Source organism: Palaemon carinicauda, chromosome 44 (assembly GCF_036898095.1).
Source record: "Palaemon carinicauda isolate YSFRI2023 chromosome 44, ASM3689809v2, whole genome shotgun sequence".
In the NCBI taxonomy this organism is placed as follows: Eukaryota; Metazoa; Arthropoda; class Malacostraca; order Decapoda; family Palaemonidae; genus Palaemon; species Palaemon carinicauda.
In genome coordinates, this window is record NC_090768.1 from 51989872 (window position 1) to 52008838 (window position 18967).

Sequence of the window (18967 nt, forward strand, 5' to 3'; positions counted from 1 at the left end):
TGTGAGGCGGCCCAAGTTCCGGTGGTATCAAAGCAACGATTAACCGGACTTTTTGGCCACTCTGGGACCAGCGGAACGTTTAGATCTGCAATGGGGGTTGACCTATGGAACCTCTTGATGGGAGTGGATATCCAAGCTACCCCTCCCCCTACCCCTGCTAACTACGCCGAAAGTAATACCCAATGTAAATAGCTAAGGTTTGTATGGTTAGGAAAACTACAAATTATCTCCGAATTTGTCATGTTAAGAACTCGTCAGCAGCTGAAACAAAACATATCGGTTGCAATGGTTAGTGCACATAGCAAGAATATCAGTCATTGGAAGGAATTGCTGGCACAATAAGAACATTAATTTTTTCCTGTGTATAAAACAACAGTACCATAGGTTAGCTTTGTTGATTTAGCATAAACAACATGAACATCAGGTAAATGGAGAACAAGAACTAGGCATTCTCTGACTGCTTATGATGAACAAGCACTGAAATGAATAATCGTCTGTGTACCTGGAACAGTGGCCAAAGTAGGTTAAGCTATCACTGCTAGAGTTCTAACCGGGTTACGTCCTGAAATCAATCATGTTTAAGGGATCTGTCCCCATTTGTAGGGAAACCCACATAATATAACATGCTGACAATTGTTTATGATTAATCTCAGTTACTTTATATGAAGTACTGGGGTTTTATTCATTTAAATTTATAACCAAACTAAGATGAGTAGTTTGTGATTTGTATAATGTGCACGCTTAGTTAATTTTTGGAGGCTTCAACAGACAACAATGCTTCCATACTAAAACTATGTGGGATACCACAAAGGACTAGTCTATAAACTTTGCAAATTATATTAACAATTAATATACAGTGAACGGTATGTACACTAATTGCATACTATACAGTATCTAGAAGGCCATACAAAACTTAAAGTTTACCTTGTCTGCAACTGAACTTTGAAAACCATACTTATAGCAAGTTATAATTTAACAACCTGTCGTATAAAAGTCATAAAAATATATAAGCTATATATGTTAATTTCATAATTAGGAAGCTGAACAGGAAAAATATCACCAAGTCCTAATTGTTTCTATTAAATTTTGCTTGAGCTCCTTGTCGTTTATGAACATTCTTATGTATCATTTTATTTCGGTACGAATGACTTTGAGCTTTTCCATGATTCGTGTCTTCTTTATCTGAAATATAAACAAAAAATTATTAAAATATATTTATATTAACACATTTTACAGAAGATTGAATTATTTTAGTAATTAAAATTTTGAACAGTAATTAAATGTCATGTATTGCCAGATTACACAAATTTTAACTGGCTACAAACAAAACTGTAGCTTAGGATTATAACTTTACAGTTTTATTTATGCTAGGGTATTGAAGAAGAAAACTAGTACTAACCATTTAGAAGTGAATTTACAGTTTCTTACTAGCCTACCAAACATACCATCAATGACCTACTCTAAGCTTGGTGGAGGGTTAAACACCATCCACCAGCAAACTTGACCAGATTCATAACATTAAACTTTTCTTATGTATTTTTCTTAACTCTCTGAGTCCCTATTATCCTTTAATAGGAGTAATTCCGACAAAGCGGGAAAATGGCTGTTAAAACTTTTAACATGGCAGTAGTAGTAGTAGTAGCTGCCGGGTATGCCTGCCAAGCAGACAGGCCACTGAGCTCTCACTTTGACCTTAAACCTAGGACTTTCTGGGTGTAACTTTCAAGAGTGTAACTATTCTTTGAGTTGGTATAATTAAAAACAAATTACTTTAAAATTTGTTCCTACACAAATAAAAACCATGGTCTTTTAATAGGCGATTCGCCCTTTAGAGGAAGTCCCTATAAACCAAAGTGGCTGGTTTAAATTTGACTTTCCCAGGAAATGACAGAACAGTTTTGACAGTAGCATAAGTTATTACTCCTGTCAATCTTCTAGTGACCTGGGCATGAAGACTGGCAGATTTTAGGATAGGTTAATACCAAGGGACTGGTAACTATCATAGAGAAACCTACATCATTCTGGAGCATTTTATCTCAGAATATAGGGTAATTTCTGAGAAGTGAGTTTGCATACATTCAGTTTGAACTCATCATTGCCTGGGAGAAGTGGGAAGCAATTTTAAACAAAAGTTGGCCTTTAAAAATTAGTTGCTTGATCGTGCAGCTTACTTACTATAACATACGCTCGCACGCAATGGAGTGACTTGCATCCCAAGGAATGGGAAGAAAGAAGAGGTAACAAGGGCCAATCAATCTTGCCTCTCGTTCTGGAATTTCGTTGCAACCTCTATTTTCAACGAGGTATTTGTTGTTCTATGAAGAAGATAGTTTTTTTTACATGATATGTTGAGCAATTTTCACCAACCAAGGATACAAGTATCTAGAGACATGTGTGAATGCTCCTTTTGGTAGTGTGGAGCATAGGTCATCCATCATTATCAGACTCGTTTTCAAGACCTGTACCATCAATAGGTTCCTTCCATTAGTTAGGGAAGACCTGGTTTCTCTGACTGTATTTTCCCAAGGCTAAGACTGGTAGCAGACCATCTAAAGGGTATCCTTAACAGATGCCCATTTGACAGGCTCGAGCAGGCCCACTTAAGAGACATTCCATCCTGTTCCTCGAGATCTCGAGGAAGGTAGACTATTCGAAGGTCTTGAGGATTCCCGCATCGGAAAAACCTGATTAAGGTTAAGTTAGGGATTTACCAGAGAGACTAGGGAACTTCCCTAAGAGAGGAAAAATGGAAATCAGCTGATCTAGACACCATTTGGTATGTGTACACTTGGGCACAATCAGGATCATTCTGGGCCCCGATGCGCTAATAATCTGTCGAGTAATTGGGGAATGATGTAAACGGGCGGAACTTTTGTATCTAGATATTCCCAAGGGTATAGGAAAGTATCCCCAAAGGCTGCGAACAGGTCTAGAAATTCCCAAGGGTGTTGGAAAGTATCCTCAAAGGCTGCAAACAGGTCTGGGACACTAAAGGAGTCCGTGAGATGAGTTTTCATCCTCTTACCACTAAGCTAGATCGTCCAATTATTATTATTATTAAAAGGGCAGAGATTTATAAGTTGTAACAAGATGGAGAGGAGTATTGCTGGAAGCTATCCATTGCTTTTTCAAACATCACTGATGGAAACATCTGTGAGGAACAAGCTTCTCCAAAGACAAAAGAAGTTCTAGTACTTCTTGCTACTGTCGAACCAGTAGATTTTTCTGGGAGAGGAAAGATCGTTCTACTGAAACAGTCATTTGATGTAAAACTCGCTGCTGCTATGTCTTCATATTCCCTTGTATTCCAGCCTCTGCTTGGGAATGAGATTGGGCTGGGCTCATTTCCGTTTGCCATAATCCTCAGATCATGGCAAAATTTCCATTTGCAGATTTTTTGCTTCTGTCTGAGCTGGTCGAGAGTTGGTTACTGAAGGATCTATGGTATCTAGAAACTTCCTCCCTCGTAAGCAGAGAGGTCACGACTTATTTCAATGGGAGGTCTTGTGGTCCCGTTTGTGCTTGTGTGCACAGTCAGGAGACTCAAATCTTCCACTCGATCGAGGAATACCTTGACCTGTCTTAATGGATTTAGGTCCTTAGCTTTCCTGGGACTCTTAGTCCTGTCTGTCGTGAGAATTCCTCTAATAAACAATCCTTCATAGAAAGATTATTTGAGGACAAGTCTTCTGAAGATCTAGCACTGAAAGAACTAGCGCATGGGTTATGCACGCCAAAGGTGTTTTTGAGCATGAAAACCTTACAGATGAGAAAACCTTCTCACAGGAACCAATCAAGCAATGACCTAGCATGTGATCATGGGAGATCTAGTGCTAGAAAACTGGGCTCACGGGGTATAGAAGTTCTGCCTGTGAGGACCTTTCTCGTGGAGATATATTGTATGAATACCTTGCAGTCGGGGACTTTGTGCACAAAGAATTGGCATATGGAAGCTTGGCGTGTGCAGTCTTGCAGTCTTTGGACAGAACACTACATGCATGCATGTGAAGAACTATCTCATTAGGATCATGCTCACATTGATAATGTGAGTGAAGTATTCTCACCTGGTGACTGTACGCATGGAATTGCTCAGGAATGTACATTTGATGATCACCGTGCCTGTGGAAGACTCTTAATTGGTAATTGTCTGCATAGATCTCTGGGTTTGAGGTCGAAGTCTCCTTGTCCTCTGCATTGATTTGTCCTTGATATTTTGCTGTCAACTGAAGGAAAAGCATAATAAATACCTGCAGCAGGAGCAGAAGAACATGCACAGAAGTTGATGTTGAGCATTTTGCCCCCAGCAGCGATGACACTACATTAGGAGAGATTCGAAGATTGCTTACTCTTACGGCAGGCAGGCACTGGTCAGGAGGTGTCACATAAAAAATACCTTCTGCAGATGGGTCACCAGATGAGGAACAGAAATCTTGGGAGTCTTAAGAGATGGCTAAAGCCTGAATCAGTTTCTCTGTGGACAGAACACGGAGCTGTTACCATCAGCAACTACAAAGCCCCGCTTCAAGGAAAAAGGCCATGGAATATCACCTTAGCAAGGAGATGGTGATACGGTCACCTCACCTGATTGATTGATTGATTGGTTTCAGGTTTTCAGGCATTCAGACATCTAAGGTCATTGACGCCGATCACCTCACCTGAAGCTTGCCTCCCAAGAACAGGTGGAAGTCTACTTACTTCAGTTTTTCTCAGGAGGTCGAAGAGGGTGCAGCACTGGATGGATGGAAGCGATAGCTAATAGACTTCCTTTACCTAGAGGAAGACCACAAAGCCTATGAATCCGTTTAGGACTTCTTTCTCCTCATGCCATACTAAGGTCACTGCTCTCGTCACATGGAAATAACTGAGAACAGTCATGCTCTCTCCAGAATGGGCAAAAAGACTGGGGATCTATTTTTTGCTGGCTTATAAACCAGCCACAATTGTAAACATGTTTACCAGGTCAAGATCACAAGACTGCTCGTGTTTATTTCTCAATAAACAGCAAAGATTTTAGTCCATAGTTACTCCGAACTAGTTTGCGGCTGAAATCAAAGTGACTACTCAATGTTCTAGCAAGAGGATGGGAGCCTTCCTCGCCAATTGTCAGTAACTACCAGCATCTAATTATAAATTTTAATGGCAAAGTTTTAGCCATGTTGAAATCATACTCCTATAAGGGTTGTATACAAGTAGAAAAAATTCATATTAATTACTGTTGTACTAACCAAAATAATTGCAACCTACATGGATTTTGCTACATGTGAGACATCATTTCTGATATAGATCCATTAAAAGTAGATAAATTTAGAGCACAGTAGATGAAAAGCAAGGAGACAAAATGATGAAAATCTGTGATACCTTTAGAAAAAAAGAGGAGGGGGAAATGCTATATACAGTAAGATCAAATCTACTTCTATCAACAATCCTGTTCTGGCAAAGTTGGAACTTATAAGATTACCTATAATACAGTTCTTTTATGAAATTGATTTATATTGATAGCCAATATAAAAGGAACACTGATCAAAGAGTAGCTATTATAATAGACATTAATGTACATTACAGTATAGTAAGTAAAGCAACTTAACCAGGTATAACTATTATCATACATAAATAAGTTATCCTTTAGAAGTATAAAATGCATTTAAAATTACCCATATAATGTACAGTACTTACATTTCCCCCCATGGAATCTTTTATCGTCATCTTCTCCACTTTGCCCTTGACGCCAGGATTTTCCACTATTTCTGTTAGAAGCTGCAGACACTTTCGGCTTTGGTGCATAATGATCATTAGCAGGACCATTTTCTTGCCAATGATTACCTCCTCCTCTGTAAATGTTAAAGCATATTAGGTAATCTATTTCAAATATACGAAATCTTAGATTAATTTGTAATTTTCCTAGCTATACAAACCCAAGTCTTTAAAATAAGGTAGTGTCTTCAGTGGATCTTGAATGACCATTGAATTCATTGACAAGGTAATTATCAACAGGCGATGAACGCTGGCAAGTAGCACCGCCCTAAAACATTCTTGGAATGCTTGCATTTCTAGGATGCAAAGATGATGTGCAGATGCTGCTCTTCTTCCCTCCTTCGATGCATCTGAGAAAAGTTATGAGTTTGGAGGCAAGAGTCAAGTATGACTCCTCTGGTGAGGTTTTCCTCATTCAACCACTTCTCTTAAAGATTGACCTGAACCTCCTACCCCTCCTGGTAAAGGAAGGTAAAGGTCATACCTGGATGCTGACCAGTGGTCCATCAAACACCACTGAAGAGATCTCTGTTGAAGGGGCCTATGAGGAACGAGCTTCTCCAGCAAGGAAATGTGGCCGAGAAGACGACTGTGATGAGCTGGGAGTACTGTCATTGACAGATACACTTGTGCCATCTCCTTGAGCTTGGTGATGCAATCATCTGTCAGAAAGACTTGCTGATGCTGCTGTACTTATCAGCATGCCTAAGTACTTACATCTCCAAGGTGTGAGAGTTTCAACTTCTCTGTCTACTGTTAATTCCCCGATCATGACAAAAAGCAAGAAGCCAAACTCATTCCTACAGCAACTGCCTCACAGAGGAGGCCAGGCTCAGTCAATTGTCGAGATACATTGTCAGTACTGTACATCAAAAGACGTATCCCTTGGGAGTGGCCCCAACTTGCTAACAAGATGAACACCTGATGAGAAGTACACAGTCCGAGGCAGTCAAACTGGTACACTGTGCCGAAGAGGGAGAAGGGGATTTACTGTACTTCTGAAAGGATTGATGCTCAGGTACTTGCAAACACGCGTCCCTCAGATCCACCGAGAGCATGAAGTCTCCCTCTCTGATGAAACTAAGCACAGAATATGCGATTCAATCTTAAACTTTGACAGAAAATGCCATTTCTATCCTTTCGATTGATGCACAAACTTATTTAGTGGAGAGAGGGTGATGACCGGTCTTCAGTCGCCAGCTGGCTTTTTCACCAGGAAGAGTTGATTGTAGAAGCCAGAAGTCCAAAGACTCTTCTCAAATAACCTTGAGCACTATTTTCAACATCCCTTCTACCTCTGTCAGGAAGGCTAGGCTTTGAGGATCTGAGGAGTGTACAGAAGTAACTGTATGCAAGATGGAGGTGTTGGCCACGGTTCAAAAAGGCAATAACTAACCGTCCCAAAGGACACTTCTAAGCCCTGTCTCTACAAGGTTGCTCAATGGAAAACAAGCCTCCCCATAATCTTAGCAGCAGGAGAGAGGAAATGCAGGCATCAGCACATACAGGCTCCTTTCAGAGAGAATTTGTGTATGGCCCCGATTGTTGTCTAGGAAAAGCCTCGGTCTTTCCTGGCACCTGATCCAGCAGGCACTGCCAAATCTGAAGAGGCAGCTCTACACTTCTCCGCTACCTGCACATGACTCGGAAGGCGAGGCATGTCCAATGTGCTTCGTAGTGTCAGAGCTACCTCTAAGCCAACTTGCTTTGAGATTCGGGACACCAATGAATACCTCCTATTTAACAATTCAGTTGGCCCACTGGTTTGCTGCCTAGTGTGCCAAGAAGATCACAATCATCCCACTAAACAGCACAAGACACACATGCTTCTCCAAAGACACTGGGGTGGATAACCCCGTTGACTTTGTGACGCACGTCTGACTACAGGTCAACCCAAGAGATAATTTGAAAGGAGGCCATAACAGATGATTCCATATTTGCACACTCAAGAGGCAGAGAAGGTTATGCCTTTTTCCTTCTCTGAGAAGGACATGCCTTTCCCATCTGAAAGGACATGCCTTTCTCCCATCTCTGAAAAGGACATGTCTTTTTCCTTCTTTGGAAAGGATATGACTTTTTGTCAAGTCTTTCCAAGGAGAGCCGTCCAATCAGTACATACACTGACTGGTAAGCCTGAAGAAGTGATGACCCAGCTTGCTCTGATGTATAGAGACTTATCTGCCTCGAGAGGGGTAGGGACCAAAATTTTGTTTGACACACTGGAAGCTAGTTTTTAAAGCCACATATCTAACCATCAACTTGATCCAAGGCAAAACTAGCCAGATCTAATGCAGGCAGCGAAGATTCCCAACCCCAATCAGAATGAGTGCAAGGATATTCACAAAGGAACACTGACTGGATTGTCTGTCTCTGTAGGTATTGGGCCGAGGTCTAGTTCTTTAGGGGTAAATGACTTCTGATACCCACACACCAAATCTGGTTAGAGGGTATGGCAGGGTGGTCTAAGAATTCACTTCCCCTCCATGAGTACGAGTGCTGTGACCCATATGTGCAATGACAGCCTCTAGCAATACCATCTTCTCTAGCTGTCTACTGAAATACTGTGGGTTGAGAATTAAACAGGAGTCCATTAACCAGGTAGGAAGGGTGAGAGATGGTGCCACACAGCTCTGACCCACATGGCTAGGGACATGATGGGGGGCCAAAGACAGGGTCAGGCCCTGGGCCCCACAGGGGATGAAACATATGGATGGGAACCAATTAGGTTTTGTCTACCCATCTCAAAAGAGAGGTGGTATCATAAGAGGCCTTTTTCTTATGACTAAGATTGGCCTTCCTGGACTTCTTCCTCTTATTATTTTTCTTCTTAGAAGCAGCATCAGAATCAGTCAGAAAATGAATTGGAGAAAAAAGTGAATGTTTCTTCCTCTTACCTACCCTCACCTTAGGCTTTGCAAGATGAGGAATCGACGTCTGAGTGACCATCTTAGATGACACTCTCCCAAGGGGAGAAATCACAAGAGTTGGTCTTGTAGAAGTAACAAGACTGGAGGGGAGGCAGTAGGCACACTCACTGAGACTTGTGACATAGACCCAGAGGCTAGGGTCACAAGCACAGGGAAAGGGGGTTACAGGACCCATAACCACAGGCACAAGGGTTGGGGTGAACGGATCACGGGTGACATCAGGCACTGGGGCAGCACACAATGACAATTTCAGCCCCTGAGCTGACTTAAACCCAACCTTATGGATGGTATAAACTCATGCCAGAATCTGCACTGACATTGAAGGCTGAGCCTTCAAGTTTTTATGGGCTTAGGGATTACAGCGGACACCAAATCACTAACATCACCACAGGAGACACTGGCCACTGAGGACAACAGAAGCAAGGTAGCTTTTGCAACCAGCTCCATTAATAAAGTTATATGTAGAGCGCCTACCTGCTAGACCTAAGGATCCCCAAGCCTTCCTTAGGTCAAACTTATTGTTGGCGGTTTGTATTAATATATGGTAAAAGTTTCCAACCTCTGATAAGGTGCAGCCATCACTGAGAGAATTTCACATTATTATTTTTATTATCTAAGGTACAACCCTAGTTGGAAAACCAGGATGTTATAAGCCCACAGGCTCCTACACGAAAATAGCTCATTGAGGAAAGGAAATAAGGAAAGTGTGCCCGAGTGTACCCTCAAGCAAGGGAACTCTAAATCAAGACAGTGGGAGACCATGAGTACAGAGGCTATGGCACTACCCAAGACAATAGAACTAGATTGAGTGTCCTCCTGGAAGAGTGGCTTTCATAGCTAATGAGCCTCTTCTACTTACCAAGTAAAAAGTAGTCACTTAATAATCACAGTGCAGTAGTAAAGCCCTTGAGTGAAGAAGAATTTTTCGGATGTCTTTGTGTTGTTAGGTGTATGTGGAAAGAAGAGAATGTGTGTAAAGAATAAGCCAGACTATCCAGTGTATGTGTAGACAAAGTAAAAATGAGCCGTAACCAGAGAGGGATCCAGTAGTAATATCTGGCCAGTCAAAAGACCCAATAACTCTCTAACAATAGTACCTCAAAGGGTGACTGATGAATTGGCCAACCTACTACCAGTAGCTGAAATACCTGGCAATGTAGATCTGAGGTCTTCTTGCTCTTGTCACATACTCACAGGGACCAAGCCCAAAGCTTATACATAGAACCAGAGATAGAAGTTACACTTAATAAGAAAAAGAGAGGGGTGAAAGACTTCCAAGATGCTTTCATGGGCACTGCCAAAAAGAGGGGCCCACGACCTACACTCGGCATACAGCGATAATTGCAACCAAAACAGAGATAGTGTGTGGATCTACAACCAGTTTTTATTATTATTATTATTATTACTATCCAAGCTACAACCCTAATTGGAAAAGCAAGATGCTATAAGCCCAGGGGCTCCAATAGGGAAAAATAGCCCAGTGAGGAAAGGAAATAAGGAAATAAATAACTGAAGAGAACAAATTAACAATAAATCATTCTAAAAAAAGTAACAACGTCATAACAGATATGTCATATATAAACTATTAACAACGTCAACAACAAAAATGTCATATATAAACTATAAAAAGACTCATGTCCGTCTGGTCAACAAAAAAGCATTTGCTCCAACTTTGAACTTTTGAAGTTCTACTGATTCAACAACCCGATTAGGAAGATCATTCCACAACTTGGTAACAGCTGGAATAAAACTTCTAGAGTACTGCGTAGTATTGAGTCTTATGATGGAAAAGGCTTGGCTATTAGAATTAACTGCCTGGCAGCATCCACCCTTTCCACGGCAAGTACAAATATTTTGCTTCACATCCACAATCACAAACAACAACAGCCAACATTCTTTTTTGCAAAGAAAAAGATCCAACCATTTGGTTAGAGCGCATGACTACAGACTCACGGCAACTGAAGACAAAAGTGAAGAGTTTCCAGCAAGCCGAAAAAGAGAGAGAGACAGAGAGCCTGCACTCACCACCTGTTGTAAACTACCTCAATAATGAATTCAATGACCGTTCCAGCTCCGCTGAAGACATTTTCCTATTCTAAAAGGATCAAATATTTGTATATGCTTAAGAAAAAGATTCAATATCCTACTCATATAACTCTAGTTACATTTATTATATTTCTCAAAAAACTTTTGTAAGACTACCCAGATAAAAACTTGAATCTATGAATTCCAGTTTCTATGCAAAATAAATACTTATCACAATTATATACCACTTAAAACCTACCTCACGATTATGTTTTAACATTCAAAACAAGTAAAAGCAAGATTATGTTACACACAACATATATACAGTAAAGCAGCTGTATGGAGAGCAGTTGTTTCTACCACTAAAATTAGGATAGGTGGAGATTGAAATTATTAATGATTACAGACTTGTGTCATACTTGTACAAATAGAAATTTAAATATTGAGTTATAAAAGGTAAAGATAAAAATCAAAATATTCACTTATAGGAGACATCTTATAACAAAAATCAAACACGCTCCAATGAAGTAACATACCTTCTGTATCGGTCTTGTCTTCGTTGTTCTGCCCTCGCTCGAACCTCCTCTGGATTTTCACAAAACTGGAAATTATTATTTGGTTTTTCCTCAGGTTCTCTCTCTGGGGTTGGAGTTGTTTGTTTGGGTCGACTTGGTTTGCTTGATGAGTTATTGAAAATCCTTTGAACTCCTCTCTTGCTTCCAAGGTTCTTTGGTCTAGCACCAGTGTCGTTGATGGAACTAAGGAAAATTAAAAAAATTAAGACCACAGTACATATATAAATCACACACTTATGATACTGACAATTCTTATAAGTTAGAAGTTTTAATTTGCAATGTTGAATTACCCAAAACATGTGATAGCTCTTGAAAACTGAAGAAGAGGATAATTAATGGTGATTATTGCAGCATGTATGCTTTCAACCTATTGGAAGGTAAGAACTAATTTTCAAATTCTTTCATGGAGAATTATTATGAAATTACGTGGTTCTTACTTTAATAGATAACTTTGCAAAGATAAATTACTTTACACTGAAGTGGCCCTGTTGTACCAACTTCCAATGGGAATGAGTCCCCTATTAAGCTGAAGTTGAGCCTCAGGGACAATGGAAAGGAGTTTGCATTCCCTTAACCCTTTTACCCCCAAAGGACGTACTGGTACGTTTCACAAAAGCCATCCCTTTACCCCTATGGACGTACCGGTACGTCCTTGCAAAAAAATGCTGTACAAATTTTTTTTTCATATTTTGATAATTTTTTGAGAAAATTCAGGCATTTTCCAAGAGATTGAGACCAACCTGACCTCTCTATGACAAAAATTAAGGCTTTTAGAGCAATTAAAAAAAAATATACAGCAAAATGGGCTGGGAAAAAAAATAACCCCCTGGGGGTTAAGGGTTGGAAATTTCCAAATAGCCTGGGAGCCTGGGGGTAAAAGGGTTAATGGTGAATAACCAATAGTACAACCGAAGAATTTCACTCTCCATATACAGTGAACCCTCGCTACTTCGCGGTTCGACCATCGCGGATTCACCACTTCGCGGATTTTTTCCATAACCCATATATATACAGTAATATATATATATATATATATATATATATATATATATATATATATATATATATATATATATATATATATATATATATATATATATATATATATATATCTAAAGTAGGAAGATGTGATGTAGTTCTAAGGGAAAAGTATGGGAAATATGTCTGGGTAATAAGCAAAGCTCTACCTCCAGTTTGTTTCTTCATTATGATCAGAGATAAACGTAAACAAAACATTGGTTGCCATTTTTTATCGTGCTTTTTAGCGTGTTTAGGAAACGCATGATATAAAATCGCCTTTAATATTTGTGCCTGTTTTAGTTTAGGGTACTGTAGTACATGCATTAAGTTTTCTGTACATTAAAGGGTAGTTTGTTAACAGTACTACGTACAAGGGAAGGTTTTAAAAGTCTGAATATACATGTTGAATAAATAGGTAAATATGGTGTCACTACTTCACGGATTTTCACCTATCGCGGCCGGGTCTGGAACCTATCTACCGCGATAAACGAGGGTTCACTGTATGTCACCTTCATGGATGGAAACTTACACAATTCCCTACTTTAACACAGGTTATACAATCAGACCTAGTCTTCTCAAAGTCGCACCGCTGTTCTGACTTGACCTAGTCATCCAGTCTCACCAACATCCTTATGCAGGGATGTTACACCTAAAATACTACTATGCTAAAAATCAGCTAAAGACCTGAGGAGCAGTTGCCAGACTGTAACACACGATATTATACTGGAATATTTTTCCTTTCCAATAAAGTAAAATAACCTCCTCAGTGTTGGATACCTGTAAGATGCTTTTCTTTTAAGGGAAAGCTTTACCAAATCCACCGTCTTCATTCTTGGGATAGGAGATTGTTGGAGGAATGCCTTTAGCAGACTGAAATTGATGATTACTACATCCTCTCCTACCACCTAGGACAGAAGAATTGACCAAGGACTAATGTTTCTTACTCGGCCAAAAAGGGCAAACCACTATTTCCAACTGAATATGTTTATTGCCCACTTTGTTGCAAAACAAATTTGGCTATGAAATAAAAGTAAGTATACGTAATGACCAAACTTGAATCATCTTGGCAATACTTCCTTTCAAACAAATATACAGGATCTTTGGTCTAATTGATTCTGCAAGCTCATTATTTTTCTTTGATGAGTGTTGCCTTAAGGGTCAAGATTATAATCCAGCCTTTTACACAAAGTGATACTTTAACCCAATCTTCTTTAACAGCTGTCATAGATGAATTTAAAGAAAGTGCACTATTACTTAAAACCTAGTTCTTACCTATAAACATATGTAAAACTCATTAAGAATCTTATGCTGATGCTCTACAATAGTAGGTCATTTGGATTTTCAGGGACAAATTACTTTGCTGGCAACCACACTAATTTTGGAGGAACAGATTTGAATACAGAAAAACATTCACGGCAAGGTTGAACTTCTGAAGTTTTACCGATTCAACGACCTGGTTAGGAAGATAATTCCACAATCTAGACACAGCTGGAATAAAACTTCTAGAATACGGAGTAGTGTCAAGCTTGATGGAGAAGGCAAAACTGTTAGAATTAACTGCATACCTATTGCTATGTACAAGATGGTAAAATCTGGGAAGTTCTGAATGCAAAGGATGGTCAGAATTATGAAAAATCATGCAACATGCATAAATAAGTAAATAAACGATGGTGACAAGGATTAATATCCAGATCAAGAATCAGAAATTTCATAGACCAGGTTTTAGCAGCCATAGGTAGGACAGGAGGAAAATACTCGAAACAAGGCAGAATAAAAGAATTAAAAAATTTCTTCAGAATTGATTGATTACCCCCAAAATTAAAAAAAAACTTTCTTAATTTAATAAGACAATTTTCTGTGTAATTGAAGGAGAAACAGACCGAATGTGTTTCTCACAAGTAAATATGCAATCAAGGATCACACCTAAAATTTTGTTTTAAAAGATTTGTATATATCAATGCAGAGATGTGGATGTTGAGGAGCCAGTTCTCAATATACTTACAATCATAATTAGTTTTATTAGGGTTTAACTTCAAGCAATTGATGTAAAGAGAGTAGAATTATCTGCATATGCAACAAGCTTATTTTCAAGGCCAAACCACATATGTGTATATAGTATTAGTAGTAATAGGTCAAGAACACTACCCCGAGGAACACCATATATCACATCCCTATATTCACAATGGTGCCCATCAACAACTACTCTTTGCAATCTTTTACTTAAAAGATAAATAACGATGCTTACAAAAGACCCACCTACTACAACTGTTTTAGTTTGAAAATACAGTAAGGGCCTTATGCTTAACATGGTCAAAGGCGGCACTAAAATCAAGGACTATCATGCAAACCTTCTGACCACAATCAAGAGATTTCTATACACATGCATTAGAAACTGTAAACTAGGGAACAGATGATTACCTTCATCATACCTATTTCATTTTTAATATTAACACTTATGTACAGTATAGTAGTAATAATAATAATTAAAATACTAATGTCTTGTACCTTCTTTAATCATATAGTGAAAAACTATTTTTAGGCTTATCTAAAGTGGGGACAAAGTTTTAAGGCATTCCCTTCCATAATGCTTGGTAGCTATGAGTATCATCCCTCCCTCCATCAATATAAATAAAATATTTCCCTTTTAAACAACAAAATACTAAAATCCCAGCATCTCTCTTCTTTGATTTACTATATTCTCCTCTGTTTATCAATTTCTTAATATAACTAGAGGAAATATATACTAAGCACAAATTCTTTATTGTAACATTTCTTGATTACTGTACCTCTGTTGGCTTTTTCCTTTTTCAGCAGCATCAACTTCAGTTTTCTTTTCCCCTTCGCCACCTTCTTCATCTGAAGAGTTACTTCCAGATCCAACCAGATCAATACCATCATTAAGCCGTCCAGCGCCAAAAATGCCTGGTCTCCTGAAAAAAAAAAGAATAATAAGCAAGTTCATAAAATGAGTTATAAGATGCAAAACTACTTATTGAATTTCCAATTTATATGAAAAACTAACTTTTTTCATTACTAATTTTTTCAATAAAAACCAATCGCTCATAATCCAGCTTAATTTCGTGGTCTGTATACAGTAATCCTAGACACATCTGTCTTGTTTAAAACAAAGGACCTGTATTTAATAGGAGGCCCTGCAAAGGAGTCACTGAACCCTCGAGTATCCAGTAGTTAACAGTACCACATTTTGTGGTTAGGATAATTAACACCAAAAGAAAAAAAAATGGTTTGGAAAATGGCAATGACTACTGTAAATGTCATGTGTTTGTATTGATAAATGTATTAATTTCTTTCACTAGAAACTACAATAATATTATGCCCTCATTTATGGTATGAATGTTTTTGGATATGCGGAATCTTTCATCCTACAGATAAGAGAAACTAAATAGACATGAGTGATAGCTCAGGCATCCATCCCTTCAACCCACTGGTGGGTAATGACCATCTACCTTATTGTTTTATATGTATATCAACTGGGCATACAGTCGTAATAATGTCCCTAGAAGGGTGTTGCACTACGAAAGAAATCGATGAGCAATCTGCAACCAATGCAGCTTCTTGGTCTGCTTCAAAATCTTTGGTTTTGTAATTAGCCTCTTGAATGAATGATTTGAAGTTCTCTGGTTAACCTTTTGATCTTCAATTTCTCGGGGGAAAGTTAAGGAGGACCACCCTTCCAGCTAAATGTCATTGCTGAACAGTCGCCCTCTTGCTCTCCACCTGTTTAGTTCATTCTACTCAGTAAAATCTGCAATATCAACTCTTGTGCCAGTCTGTTTTGCTAGGTGATTAGACTGCTCCCTTAACTCTGGCTACTCCTGTATCTGTTTGTTTTGCTAGGTGACTGGACTGCTCCCTCATCTATGGATGATCTCCCTATGGTTGATGTCGTCAATTCAAGCTCTTACATCTCTCCCAGTTACTGTTTCTTCTACTAATTTAGTGTTATATACACCTAGCCTTAAAGAATTTTCTACTTTCCAATTCTAATTATCTTAACATCTCCCAAAGCCCCTTCACTTACAGCTATCTGAACAGTGGTTTATACACCCTTGAGACGAAGTATTCGTAACCCATCAAGATCCTGATGCTGTTAAATAAAATCATGCCACTTTCATCCCTTGAGATTACACTTAAATCAACTGATGTCATCCATAGAAAACTAGGACAAAAATTAATCAGAAGTACTGACACCAAGTACTGTTGGGATGATGTCTGGGCATTTTGGTTTTCACCACCTGTAATACAATGTAGGAACACTTGATATAATGATTACTGGACCAGTTTTCAATAGAATAAATTGGCTACTTTTCCCATTTCTTTTTTATGTAATAACAGGCACATCTTTATATGCAAAAACTAGGCGTAATATATAATTGGAAATAATACTAATCAAACCAAGATATGTCCAACACACACATAAAAAAGGTGTAGGAGTGCCCAAGCTCTTCAAAACAGGCCGACAGAAGGCGGGCATAGGGCCAAACACCTCTGCCATACCTAGCTACTGGGTGATCAAGGGAACCGGGGCTATAGCCGTGGGGGGACATAGTCTCGGCCCTGTGCATGGGCCCAAGGGAAAGTGTCGTCACAAGCCCTTATCTTGAGACTAGAACTGGCTTTCCTGGAGTTCTAATTGTTCTTTTTATTCTTTTTCTTCTCAGGAGAAGCATTATCAGAATAGGAAGAGGAAGTGAAATGAATTGCTTCTTCCGCCTACCTCAGGTTTTGCAAGCAAAGAAATCATTAATAAAAGGAATTGCCGATGAAGCTTCCCCAAGGGGAGAAACCAGCCCAGTCATTCCAACAGGAACCATGACACAAGAGACACTGCCACAGGGAAGCGGCACCTTATTCATTGGCACTCGCAACACATACACAGGGGCTTGGGTCACAAGCGCCGAGAGGGATGGAGCCACTGGTCCCGATTACAGCTTAGAGTAACGGGTAATGTATTAATTTATACACCACTAAGAATACAAAATTAACCTTATCAAATATATGTGAAACCATACGAATACTGTTACAATATTTACCTTTTAGGAACTTCTGGCAAAACATCACAATTTCCAATCTCAAAATCGTCATAGGTATCATCATATTCATCCTCATATTCCCACCCTCTATGAGCATCTTCATCAAGACGAAACTCATCTTCATAAATACTTGTTCCTCCTCTTTCTTCATATTTTCTAGCAATTTCTTTCAACTGTAGAGATGAAAAGGAGGAAATTAGCATGTAAAACTATGTAAAAAATGCAGAGATTATGCTACAATAAATATCTATCTCTCTCTCGTGTGAAAAATTGATGATCTTTTTATAAAATTAAGTCAATATCTAGATATTGAAGGAACATGTGCATGCAAGACATAAGTATCTTTTCTTGTTCTTAGGTTCAAGATACTGTATCTAAATCAGATAAATTGTTTTCCAATATTATTTGCCTGCATGAATAAACATTACAGTCACCAGTATAGAAAGAGAGGACATACCTTAACACTTTCCATGCAAAAATAAAAAAGGAAAAAGTCCATTGTTAAACATCAAATAGAATAAAAAAATTGCAATAATTCACCTTTTCAGTGTCATTTTCCTCCTGAATATACGCATTAGATTTTTTCCCTTTGTGAATTCTTGACATGTCCAAATTTTTCTTTGAGAAGACATCAAACTCATCATTGTTGTAGATGTTGGCTCTATCCATGAAATCACTCTTTTCTTGCTTTACCTGTAATGAATATTAACCAAAAATTACAACTTTAAACAAATTAGTATAATTCAATATACGACTACTGTACCTGTAAAATACAGCGACAGTACAGCACATTTTGGCAGATCATTTAAAAATTTTAGCAATACAGAAATAAAGTGAAAAATGAAAATGCAAGCAATTTCATTTTATATTAACATTTCAACTTAAAACTTTACTGGGATAATAAAGATATTTTTCTCAAACAGATCTTTGAATGTTTAGTATATAATGTGAAAAGCTATCACTACATTAAATACTCTCTCATTTTTGTGATAAATAATTGTACATCACTCAAATAGTTAGCTAAATGAGCTACAGAAAGAGAAAAGCTTATTTGAGTACCCATAAAAATGAGATAAAACTAAGAAGGATTTAGAGGAAGGTGATGTTTTGATAGAGATAGTTGGAGATGTATCAAGGCAACAGAATCATTGGTTTAGGGGTAGAGGTGGGGGTGATGTAGATGATCAGCAAGTAACAAAATATCTGCTACATAATAAAAAAACAGATACAATTAAACCTCTAACTTACTAGTACCTCATCTTTAGTGGTTTCAGGTGGTATCACAGGGGATGGCATCTTAAGAGCAGGAGCTGATCTGTCTAACGTAACCAATGAGGGTGGCAAGCTGTCTTCTAATATAGCATTTATTACTGCTTCAGTAGAATATCCATAATACCTAGAAAATATAATTCGAATTTAGTTTCCTATGAGAAAATCTATAAAAAATCCTAAAAAACTGTCATGAAAATAAAAAAAAGAAAATATCTATCTATCTATCTACCATGGTACTTCACCCCAATTTCAGGGGGTAGCTGACAAACGGAGGATCCTTCCTCTTGTTCCTCCTCGCCCGATGAGAAACTCATCTGAGTTTGGTTAGTGCTGATAGGGTGCC

The 18967-nt window shown here is 38.5% G+C and overlaps 1 protein-coding gene across 1 annotated transcript in view; it reads right to left on the reverse strand.

The window, feature by feature from the left end:
- Positions 1-821: 821 nt before the first annotated feature.
- The window catches only part of LOC137634480 (activating signal cointegrator 1 complex subunit 2), a 47741-nt gene continuing 29595 nt past the window's right edge, over positions 822-18967 (reverse strand). Inside the window, exons 11-17 of the mRNA XM_068366902.1 lie at positions 18607-18748; positions 17893-18045; positions 17353-17525; positions 15085-15228; positions 11240-11461; positions 5674-5828; positions 822-1182 (exon numbers count right to left, since the gene is read on the reverse strand). Of these exons, the coding sequence (XP_068223003.1) occupies positions 1067-1182; positions 5674-5828; positions 11240-11461; positions 15085-15228; positions 17353-17525; positions 17893-18045; positions 18607-18748 (1105 nt within the window). The 3' untranslated portion in view covers positions 822-1066. The remainder of the gene's footprint in view (positions 1183-5673; positions 5829-11239; positions 11462-15084; positions 15229-17352; positions 17526-17892; positions 18046-18606; positions 18749-18967) is intronic.